Source organism: Harpegnathos saltator, unplaced genomic scaffold (genome assembly GCF_003227715.2).
Source record: "Harpegnathos saltator strain DR-91 unplaced genomic scaffold, Hsal_v8.6 scaffold283, whole genome shotgun sequence".
Classification (NCBI taxonomy): Eukaryota; Metazoa; Arthropoda; class Insecta; order Hymenoptera; family Formicidae; genus Harpegnathos; species Harpegnathos saltator.
Window position 1 is genome coordinate 708,235 of NW_020230076.1, and position 12,380 is coordinate 720,614.

General features: G+C 50.9%; 1 protein-coding gene across 13 annotated transcripts in view; it reads right to left on the reverse strand.

Moving 5' to 3' along the window:
• The window catches only part of heph (polypyrimidine tract-binding protein 1 heph), a 420,294-nt gene that overhangs the window by 85,352 nt on the left and 322,562 nt on the right, over positions 1-12,380 (reverse strand). For 12 of the 13 annotated variants that reach the window (XM_025299499.1, XM_025299497.1, XM_025299496.1 and 9 more), the window contains one exon: positions 225-374. In XM_025299499.1, the coding sequence (XP_025155284.1) occupies positions 225-374 (150 nt within the window). Of the gene's footprint in view, positions 1-224; positions 375-7,295; positions 7,503-12,380 lie in introns of those variants that run through there. The other variant, XM_025299509.1, reaches the window with a different exon arrangement.

Sequence of the window (12,380 nt, forward strand, 5' to 3'; positions counted from 1 at the left end):
AACGTAAACAAAAACACGTAAACGTTACGTTGCGTCGCGTCACGCGAGGACAAAGAACCCCCCCGAGATCAAAGACCCGCCGATAACAAATATACCAGGGTCGAGTCTCTCGAACCGCAACGATATTTTTCATAATGTATAGCAATCGCTTCGGAAATAGCAATCGCAGTTGAATGATTTTCGGTAAATACGACTCGATCGCATCGTGAGAGATAGACACATACCTGATTTTTGCCTTTGAGAACGAGGACATTGGTGACGCGGCCGAAGGGTACGCCCAGATGGATGATCTCTTGCTCTGACACATCGTTAGGTATGTTTCTGATATGAATGACTCGGGAAGGCTTGCCGCTGTGACTCTTGTCGAGCTTAACCTGGAACAAAAAGGATGAATCCCGCGTGAGTCATCGGATAAAACGAGCCGAGGACTTAATGCCCCACTTGCCATAAATATATAACCCACGGAAGCGAGAGGATATAAATGGTCTCATAAATAAGAAGCACGTGAGGTACGCTAGGATCATCTAATATCTAGAGAAATAATCCCGCTGCGCGTGCTATCCCTCTCTCCCTCTCTCTCTCTCTCTCTCTGACTCCGTCGTTATAATGCGGCATGTTAAGTTTAAACATCGCCAACGTTTGACGCACGCGCTCGCGCGCCCTGTTAATATTTATCGCGACGTTAGTGGGACCGTTTTCGTCTGAGAAACTGCGCGACCAAAGTTTTGGCAGATACCGTCCGCCGGCAGGAACGACGTATGCTGTTACAGATCAGATACTCCGCACCCTCGGCGCGCACACGCAATTAACGAGATAGTATCAATTGTCCTGTACAAAGCCCGCGAACCGTGTTACGTTCTTCTTCCACGGAGAGTGCCTCCATGGAGGCACGGAGAGAATTAACTCATGCGAGCTGCTCGAGTAGAAAAAGACGAGCGTGGTCAGCCGGTCGGCCGAGCGGGCGGGCAAACTTTCGTCCGACCGTTTTTCGTCGCGCAGCGAACGAGCAGGCGAGCAAGAGAGAGGAAGAAGAAGAAGAAGAAGAAGAGATTTATTGAATTCCCGACCGAGCTCGCAATCCCGGCCGCTCACATTATTTCATATGCAGCGGTCGGAAGTCGAAGAACGCGTCGGATATATACCTCGCTTCGCGTGTGTGTACACTTAAATCGAAGCTCGTGTGCCGCCGCGGGCGGAGTTTTCAATCACGGCTCTATCTAGTTGAACGCAGTCGAGAAAGAGAGAAAGAGAGAGAGAGAGAGAGAGAGAGAGAAAGAGTTTCACCCTTTCCCTCTTCCCAACCTCACCTTCCCAACTCTCACGGTTTCGCCGCTGCTTTTCCCCGTCTTTTTTCCCCCTACCTCTTTCCCTAGTTCCCGTTCCGAGGCTCTCTTAGGAACGTCGCTGAGGTTTAGTCGGGCTTAACTGATCGGAAAACGCGCTTCTTACCGGGTTAAGGAAGATGGATATTTCAGAGACGCCCCATCCTTAATCCTCCCATCCTCCATCCACTTTTCCGCCTCTACCTCTGTCTTTTTCTCTTTTTCTCGTTCGGAGTTCAAACGAGCGGCAGATATTTCTATCTGAGCGTGTAAATCGATACAAGACGGATAATTAAAAACACCTCGCGCATTACGGCTTATTAGCGGATAATTGATTTGATTAATTTATCTCGCGCGGACAAATTTACAGTACGATGGAAAGTGTAATTAAATATCGCGGAAAATGATAAAACGCGACAAATCCAGTTTCTACAGTCGCGCAGTACACGCATTTATCGAATCAACGTTCGGCAGAGATATAAAGGAGGAATTAAAGAACACGTGGAGAAGAAGGATGGAAATATAAAACGGGGCGCTCACGGAAACGGTATTGAACAATCACACACACACACACACACACACACACACACTCTCTCCCTTTTCTAACTTTCTAAAATGAGGAAAAATATTGATTTAGGAAAGTCATTTAAATCGTCGACGTGTGAATGCATAATGGAAGGATCACGAGAGGGTTAGTTAAACGGCTCATCTTTCCCATCATAAACGCTGAGTGGCCGGCATTAACGCGAGCATAACGGGAACGTGTAACGGGTGTCCAGGCAGTGCCCCAAGTCGCGAATGAATTAAAAATCGCCCCTCGCTGACGTCCCTTTATGTCCTCAATTTCCCCGGCATCCTTCTCGTGACGCGACGCGACGGCCACGTCGGCGACTTTAATCTCGCTTGTACGAACTGCTACGATGCGACGCGACGGTCACGGCGACGATGACGACGACGACAACAATGAAATCGGATTATAACGAGTCGGCGTGCCGTATCGCGGCGGTGTGCCGACGTCGTAATAAGGCGGATTCTATGACGAGGGTAGCCGTGGTGATAACTCGCCGGTGGAAACGCGTTTCTAGCTCAACAGGTCAAAGTCGCAACGCGACGCGACACGCTGCGACTTTATTCCTCTTGGAACGCCCGGGTGATTCTCTGAGAGGAGCACGAAGGAACATAAGATGAAAGGGAGAGAGAAGGAAACAAATAAAAAGTTGCTCGTAAAATCGCCGGCGACGAGTGAGCTCGGCGAAATGTCTCCGTTCTCGTCTGGAGAAGCGAACGGGCAGAAGGGAGCAGCACACGAAAAGCAGTCGATAGCGCGACCGGAGAACGTTCCTGCGTCTTCTACGTCGCAGTCGCGCGGTTGCAACACGAAGGGAGGAAAAGACACGGCCGGGACTGAGTTCAGCCACTAACTGTCGGCGATCGAGTCGATCGTAAACGTGAAATGCCCGGAGAAGGCGCTCCGGAGACACGAAGAATTCCACGAGCGTGATGAGCGCGGAGAGGGTCGAGAGAGACACAAATGTACGAGTGGCTGTCGATCGGAAGAAGAAGAGCCTTAATTGCTCGATGTTTCTTCGCCACGCACGAAACATGGTCGTCGCGCAAACACGCTTCGCTTCGAGGACCGTTCATTCACCGTCGAGAACGACCTCTCGAGGACCACCGCCACCAACCACTACCATTGCCGCCGTCTCTCGCCTCAATCCCTGGACAACGTGTTTCCAGGTTCTACACTTCGGTACGGCGTGGCACAACAGCGCGGCTTGTGCTCCCTCATGTCTCGTCCCTCTTCAAACCCTTCTCACGCGTTTATTCGGCCGCGTCCGAGAACGCCGGCTCGAGGCGAAGCTCGAGCTGGCTGTGGGTCGCTTAAAAAATGTATCGTGCGTTCGCTTTCCAGAACGTCAACAACGACATCCTAAAATCTCGCACTTTTTCCTTCCACAACGCGACGTTTCTCCATCGCCTCCGTAGCCCTCTCTCGCAAGTGCCTTTCTCGCTGCCTCTAAACCCCCCGCCGTCGCGGGGGGTCCGCTAAGCGACTCGGATGAACCGTCTTCGTGGTGGATCACCCATCTTCATCCGAGTCGATAATTCGACACAATGGAGACAATTCGCGGAAAATCGTTCGTAGGAAATAGGCCACGCGGCGAGTGTCGTGCGTCACGACGCCGCCGGGCGCCACCGAAAGTCGAACGTGACCCTGCGATTTGATTTATCGACAAATGTCCCCGGCTGCATGCTCGCGATAGCGTGCAATTCTTGTTGTTTGACACGGGAACATAATATTCCTCGCCATTACACCTATCATTGTCATCGCCGTACGCCCCGCGCGCACACGTGATGGGAACTTTTAGTCGCAACTTTGCGCAGAAAAGAAAGGAAGCACGCCGCGCGTGCTCGATTCCAGAAAGGGAAAAATCTCACGTATGAAATAATTTCAAGAGAGAAAGAGGTCCCGATATCAGTCATAAAATTACACATTGGTGAATTTCCTCTCAAGATCGTTGCCCCTCGGCGCCTAGCAGAGCAAGCTGCTTCGCGACTCCGGAAAACTCTGATAAATCTGATTGGCGTGCACCTTTACTTAATCTCGGCTGAATCTAACAGCACACACCAAGCAGCGCGCGCGAATTTCCCAACACTTGCGAAGCAGCCTCTTCCGCTGCCGGTCAGCCGTTATGTAAAAAAGTCTCGCTAGGGAAAAGGAGCGCGCGAATTGAGACGCGATTCGACAATTGCTGCAAAAACGCATCTCCGCGAGTCTCGCACGCGTTCCTTGCAAAGTTCCACGCGAGTGCGCGCTCAAGATGTCGTAAAGCAGCGCGAGTAATTGTAGCTTCGCGCAGTATCGCAGGAGGAGGCGTTGCGTCTGAAGCGCCAAGGAGAGGCCCCGCGCCAACGATAAACACGTGATCGTAACTCGCGCATTCTATAAATGCCGAAGATAAAGCGTGTAAGAGCGGAGTTAACATGCCAATAACTTTTACGACGTTGCCGGTCTTAAAAGTATCTGCAAATGAAAGCAGCCCTTGTAACGGATGCTGCCTATTACGCAGTCACACCGCGGCGGCGATCGTCAAAGCGGTCGTTTCGAGGACAGAGAAAGAGAGAGAGAGAAAGGGAGGGGAGGGGGGAGAGAGAAAGAGAGAGAGAGAGAGAGAGAGAGAGAGAGAGAGAGAGGAAAAACGGCGAACGGATGCTCCGATACATCTATCTTCCGCACATGCCATTCCCGTGATTCGCGCGCCGCATCCCGACATTCGCGCGATGTACCGCGCTCGATTTTACCGCGACGACGCTAAATGATCCATCGCGCGGTCTCCGGCTAATGCGACAATTACATGCACGCGCGAGCATGTTGGTGCTGTGTACGTACACTCGCACTCGCGAGAGAGCACATCAATATCTCTGTGAAGAGAGCAGAGTGCCCGAAATTGAAAAGTGCGGGCCAAGTTAGATCCCATTGTGCGACGCGTGCGTCTCCAATTTGCCGGCAGCCGCCGGCTGCGCGCGGGCACTTGTTTCTGCCGTCGAGAAGAGGAAGAAGAATATTACGCGAATTAATGAGGCGCGGTGTAAAGAGCAAAATAATGGATACACATTGCGATGTTATTCAATTATAAGTATAACGAGATCTCATGTTGCTAAATGAGGCGACTTCGTAATACGAGCCGTGTTCTCCGACAGCGTTCCTATAAAGTACACATTATGCGTTTTCCTCTCTTTCCCCCTCCCCCCTCCTTGCCCCCCCCTCTCTCTCTCTCTCTCATGCGCGACCAGCAACAGCGGAAAATGTTTAACCCGAAATGTTTTCGCGGGAAAAGTTAAGGCGCTCTGCGGCGCGGTACGGAATAGACCGCGAGCAAAGTGCACGATGTATTCAACGTGGAGGCCAAGCAAACACGATAAATATTTGAACCGCGGCGAAATATCGCGGCAATTTCAATCGTTCGGGCGATTGTGATAAAGAGGTAATTCGCCGGTGGCGCACGCTTATATCGCAAAAGACGCACGTAGTCCCCGGGAACTTAGGTTCGTGTTCAGCAAGTATAATGTGAGCTGTGTATACCGCCACATTGTTGCATATAATATGAGATCAATCGCCCTGCTCTATCTAGCCGAAGCTTCTATCTCAAGGCTGGGGCCGAGGCTGGGTACGTCGCGCGTTCGTCGTTCGTATTTACGTGGCGCCTCGCATCAATAATTCGCGCCGCGCGCGCGCGCGCTCTATCCGGAGCATAAGATAAACGACACATTAAGTCCCAATTATTTGCGCGTACCCGTAACATTGTAAGCTAAAAAGTGCCTAAGCTGGAGCGACTCAAAGATTTACGACGGTAAAAATAGGCGGCCGGTGCGTCGGTGCTCGAGCATCGAACAAAAATAGAGAGGAGCCTACATTGATGCCGCGAATAAAAATCGCTGTGAATTTTTTAATTCTCGTTCCGCGTTTTTTTCACGCGGCATGCGAATGAATCGTTCAATCGAGCACAACTGGACGTTGTGCCGTACGACGACATTTCTACGTCTCAACGCAACACCAGTCATTAGGAGAGCTCGATGGATCAGGTGCTCGATATAAGAAAGCGGTCAAATGGCGTAGGATAAGGGACGGGGACCGAGGGCGGGAAAAAAAAACGTGATTTAGACTCCGTGGAACAGATGGACGGATGCATTCGCCTCATTTGCTCGGCCGCCGGGTATTTTCCAAAATGAGGAAACGTCGGCGGAGGCGAAGCAAGAGCGAGACGGTGCCACATGCTCTCCTTGCTTCTGCAAGACAAATGTTACGCAGCGGCTGCGGACCCTAAAACCTTGGAACGTGATCGATAGTAATTGGTAAGAGGGAGGCCGAGCAAGATCGAGTGTGAGCCTCGAGTAATTTTCAAAGGGAACCGTCGACTCGCAATTTTCACGTGTGCTTTTTTCGCGACACGTGATGTGAATTCGGCGGAAGCGTCACCAAAGAGAGAGACAGAGAGAGAGAGAGAGAGAGAGAGAGAGAGAGAGAGAGAGAGAGAGAGAGAGAGAGAGAGAGAGAGAGACAGAGACAGAGACAGAGACAGAGAGAGAGACAGAGACAGAGAGAGAGAGAGAGAGAGAGATGTATTGATATAAATATCGAAAAGTACATATCGATGTGTTTTGTGAGATGTAACTCATTTGTAAAATGTTCATTTTTGGATGTACATATATGAATTGCATATACACGGCTTCTCGTGCTATTTTAAACGACAGTCCATGTTGTTTCTTACCGATTATTTATCTTTTGCAAATAAATACGGTTTATATCTCTTGTAGCAATACAAATAGCACTCGAGGTGAGATGTAAAAACTGCTGCTAAAAGGTACGCGGAGCGAACGATCAACAGACAAACTTAAACGAGGAAACTTGAGCGGCGAGTCAACAGAGCAATCACGGGGTATGAAGAATTATGAGAAGTCCGAGGGAAATGAACACTCCAAAACACTCTTGTAGCGTTTCGTAGCATTTTCGGTATTCTCAGCCTTGATCGGGTAGGTAGGTTAAGTTGGGTTAGGTTAGGTTAGGTTAGGTTGTACCGCGATGTACTACTTAGGTTCTACCACTTACATTTTCCGTACCTGCCATCCCAGCCTGACCCAGTTCCTCGTATGACGTATCGCGAAACGATCGTAGAACGAGCAAGGCGCAACATTACAATCACAGAGTCGTCGACCGCTTCAAGAAAATCTGTCCGACGAGCGCCGCCGTGTCACTCTCGCCTCGCGATCGACTCCTCGACCGTTGAGCGATGCACAGAATTCAAACGTCTGTCCCACGTGACCACCATACAACCGACGCCATGTTCGCGGCGCGCGAAAAGCCCGAACTATAGCGAACGTGAGAGACGAACGCGTGTCGAGACGCGGCTATAAGCCGGCGGCGATTCGCGAGCCGGAGAAACGCGGCGAGTTGGAAAGGCAAAATGGACTTACGAGGCACGAATCCACGCATATTCTCCGCAGGCACGAGCCTCTCCTGCTCCACGTTTTGTACTTGAGGCTGCTGCGCATGCCTATGGATCCGTCGAGCGCCAGCGGCTGGGACTCGCGATAAATGTCGGCCACTGACACAAACGGCACCGGCTGCTGCCTCAGCAGGCCGAAGTCGTGGCTCAACATTGCCATTTTCGCGCGCACACGGCTCTCGGCCGCGGCAGGCTCCCGCGTAATAAAGCGTAATAATGTAGCGGGCCGCGACGCGGCGCAACGCGTCCACACCGTCGCGCGCGATCGTGCTCACGGAACAACGTGTTGCGGCATGACCCATCGGTCGATGTCACATTGACACTCGGCCAGCTCCGCCGCGGCTCGGTGTACTTCGGCGAGCAGCGACGCGCGCCGCCATCACGCGCGCCCCGCGCACGTTCGAGGGCCGCTCTCGGTCGTCGTGTCGTTCTTCCGTGCGATACGTTAGGTAGTGCATATACATACAGATATATAGAGGTAAGACATATATAAATGTGACGTATATAATATGCACGCGGCGCGGCACACACGGTGACCCGAAAGCACTGGATGTTCTTTCAGTAAAGCTGACGCGCTTGACCGATTTCGGATCGATTGTTTCTTCACCAGCCCGACTTTTCTCCGTCTCTCGCGGATTGCCGACCGCGTCGCGCCGTCAAATATGTAGAAATATGTAGAAGAGAGGTAAGACATGCGCAATTGTAATGCATTTAATGCACGAATCCACGCTGAAACCCACCCTGAATGCCCCTCTCGCCGCTTCCGGCAACATTCTCGACGTTTCAATGGTGAAGGCGAAGCGGTTGAGATAACCGCTGGTAAGTCAAACGAAAGCTCTTAAGAATGAAAGCATTCCGATGCACGATAGAGGCATTTTATTCCTACGTCAAATTCATCGCAACAGTAGCTATATCAGTAGTACTGAGTGAAAGACGTTGTTGTGGTCCAGCCTTTAATCAGCTGCTCGGACTAATTGAAGCTCCTGCATTCAGGCTATCATTTCTTCCTTCGCTTCTCTGTCCTTTTGGCTTCCGTTAGATAGCGAAATCCGTTAAGAGGCCAGTCGCGCGCGAACAAAAGCGTTAGGTTAGGTAAGGTTAGAATCGGACAGATTTTAACAAACAGGTGAAACTTTTGTAGCTGGCCTTGAAGCGAAGTTACAATTATTTGATTTAAAACGAAAATGAAGTTTGAAGCTGCCGGGGCCGATTGAAAATTCTGTTTCATGCAAATGAAGAAAAAGAACCTCAGGCCTCGCGAATTTCGATACTTTGCACAAAAGCGTTCCGATCTCGCGTTCAACCATCAACAATGAAGCGCGATTATTTTTTATTTGACAATTAAAACCCTCAATTGATAATCAATAACGATAGCGCGTGCAATCGTCGCGATATACGGCTGATATCGTAGCCGGAATCGAGCCGGAATTAACGCGTCGTGCACACAATTAAGCTCCTCTTATTAATGGACGCACCTCTTAAATTGTCCCCAAGCCCGATCGATCGCGTCTCCAAAAAGAGCACGAATGGTCGCATCGGCGCATCGCGTGCGCCGTCGTGACATTTTTTTGTAACGATGTCCGCGAGATTTTGTCAAGTTGCTCGTTTCGCAGAGAATCATCGAAGCAGGAAATCAAAGAAAACGTCGACACACTCGTGTCGCGCAGAGTTGCTCGTCCCGTAATGGCAGAAGTGACGTTTCCCAGCGCGAGTCGCACCGATTGCACACCATCATCATCGTCTAATGGTGCAAGCGCATTCAGATTCGGTGGCACGTGCCGTGCGACGCAACAGGCGGCGGCAGTCGCATCTCCATTAGAAATCCAAGTAGGCGTCCGCCAGCCCCCCGTCGTCTCGCGTCTAGAACTTACGACCCTCCTCCTCCGCTATGCCGCACCGCCGGCCCGTTTTCAACCCCGCGCACGCCCCTCGCGGTCACCCTCCGGCAGTCTCGTCAGGAAAACCCGAACTCCTTTCTTCGGAAGCCACCCGAAAGCGCGCCTCCGGAGCTGCGAGATAAGCGCGAGTCCGCGACAGACGCACTCGAGTGTGCATTCGAGGGTGGTGCAGAAAGGACTCCCCCCCTTCCTCCACCAAGCGCTCCACCCCTTGCCTATCCTTACCGCCTCGTTCGTTCACAATAGGATGCATTCGCGAAGCGAGTTGTCGATGCCTTTGTCGTCGTGCATCCTTACGTAGATTCCGTCGACGAATTTTTTATGGCGTAGGCCTGCTTACACAACGGACGTTCCGCCGTCAAACTTTAATCACGCGGGTTCTTTGAAAAATTTCCTAATGGAATCGTACTCTGCGAAAACTTCATGACTGTTCCTTCGCGGAAGATATTTTTCATTATTCGCGAAGAGGAACGATCGAGTATCGCTCGTGCACGCTGTTATTTTCTTCCGGCTGTTTTTTTCTTTTCATCACGATTATTTATGAATATCAGGTAATATAATACGCGTGTTATATTTCACGGGGTCGGAATATAGAGCTTGATGCAAGTGTGTTGTGACCGAACATTGTACCGAGACAAATCGAAAGTCACACTTAGCGGCGAATACGCGACGAGAATATGAAGTGAGCGATTTTTGTCTCCATTTCCCTGCAATTTAATATGCAATGACTGAAAATTCATAAAACCGGACGCTCCAAAATTTCCCTTCCCGCGCATAATTTAAGCCGTCGAAATCAGTCATCGATTCGCTTTTTTCGCCATTGAATAGATTAATTAGCATTCGAGTGGAGCTCCAGGCGCGACTAAATTCATTTTCCCGACGACCTAGAAAAACGCGGACGAGCGGGCAAACGCGACGAGGAAGCCTCTTGCGATATCCCTCCGCTGATATCTGCGCGAACCGATGCAAATCTCCGAAAAGAACGACAGAAGGAAACTGGCGAGAAGAATCCTTGGCGCGTGCGCGCGCGCGGAGGGGGAGCGGGAAATAGGAGAACGACAAAGTATCGTTGACTAGCCATCTCGAAGCTGATCAACATCAATAAAAAGAATAAAAAGAAAAAACAAACGGAACGAACGAGAAGATAGAAACGAAGCGAGGCAACTCGCGAGGGGAACAACGCTGCGAAAGCCACGGTCGGAAAAACGAAGCGACAGAAAGGGAATGGAGCAGGGGAGGAGGAAGAGGAGGGAGAGAACGATGAGAAATGTATCCGGAGGGGTCGAAGCGGAAGAGTTAAGGCGAGGGGTAGCGGCAACAACGTTACGAGCGTGTGCGGGCACCCGCGTTCTCGATATTAATTAACGCCAATAATGAGTTATTTTCTGTTTGGCTTGGCGCGCGGACTCGCCGCGCGCAACCACCACCTGCTCTCCCGCGTATAGCCGTACAAACGATCGTTTCCGTTCACCCGTCCACCCCCTCGCGGCACCTACCACCACCCCGCGGACACCGTTCCCCCGCGCAACCACCCCCGACAGCCGATTGCACCCTCGCAACCCTCCGGTCGCCAATCATCGTGCGGGTTCGACTGCGATGAATACGAGCCACGATATCGATTTCGATGGGACACTTGTCCCTCTTTTTTTCCTACATCACACCCCCTCCCGCCTTTCCGCAACTCCCTCCATCCCGTCCAAGCCCGGGTTCAACCGATACTCCGATCTCTTTCTCTCCCTCCCTCACTCTTTTCTGACGAATTCGCGAGATTAACCGGCTGCGAGCCCGTCGTGAAAAAAGCACGCGCGCGCGCGCGCGAGTATACACATACACGTCACGAACGCCCGCCGCCGCGGATTAATTAATTCGATCGAATTTCATACGCCGAGAGAAGGCTGGGCGCGGTTGAGGGGGTTGTTTTGACGGTACGATCGAGGAGCCGGGTCGGGTAAATACGACTCGGTGAATTTTAGAAATACGAAGCCGAACGCCGCGCCCGCGCGCGTATTTAGTAAAAACGCCGAATGATATTTTTATTTCTTCTTCTTTTTTCTCCCCCCTACGCAGCCACGTGTCAAATCTATTTCTCCCGGCGTACTAGTATGCCGCAAATGTTTCGTCCGTCGTTTATTTAATCCGCTTCATCGTTACGCGGAGTGTTCCGCCGCACGTTTCGCCGCGCGTTAACCTTTAACGATGAATTTCGCGGCGATTACGAAGGGGATTGTTATATTTATATTTTCTCTCTCTCTCTCTCTCTCTCTCTCTCTCTCTCTCTCTCTCTCTCTCTCTCTCTCCCTCGCGAATATTGAGCGCCGGGAAATATCGAGAGGCTCGGGCAAATCAAACCTCAAATAAATAGTTAATAAAATCACGTATCTACATTATAAAATAATACGGTAATCCCGGAAACGAGGTTGTGTGTATTTTAATTTAAACGTCCGAACGCGAACCCCGCATGTATCAGTTTTCCCTCCCCTCCCCCCTCCCCCGCGGTCCCTTTTTTTTAACGAGAGAAAACATGATCGATAATATTGGACGCTTCCAGGATAAAAATAGCGCGGTAATCCGTTTTCGCTTGATTACACGCGAGGTTGCATTCAGGGAACAATTTGCACATCGGACAGCGCCCAGGAGTGCAAAACCGCTCTCGCGTTTTCGACAATTGCGACGCAAGCGCGTAACACGATAGTCGTAGAGCGGCAAAAAATAATACCCGCTCGCGAGCGTTAGAAATTTCGTCCGGCCGAGTCGAACGTCAAAGTGGTTAGAGGAAAAATGTGTCGGTCCGATGTACATATCGCGGTAAAATCGTATTCACGCAGCGAAACGTGAAAACAAGCGAGCGTGACGGTGATCAACACGTCGGTCACGAGACCATCGATGTTTATGAATACGCGTGTACCGGGTGTATTTTGTTAAATGTTCAACAAACACTCGTATCTGCAAAAATAGAGTGGTATATCATCCGTGTAGGGTCGCCGCGCGTGAACGCACGATCGGACGCACATCGGGCGTTATTCGCGCAATAAAAGTCGCCGAAATACGATTTTAATTGGACGTTTTCTGGAATTTGCATGACTAATATCAACGAACGTGCCTCGCTAGGACGTGCGCGCGCGTGTGTACACATATAAACACACATATATACGCAT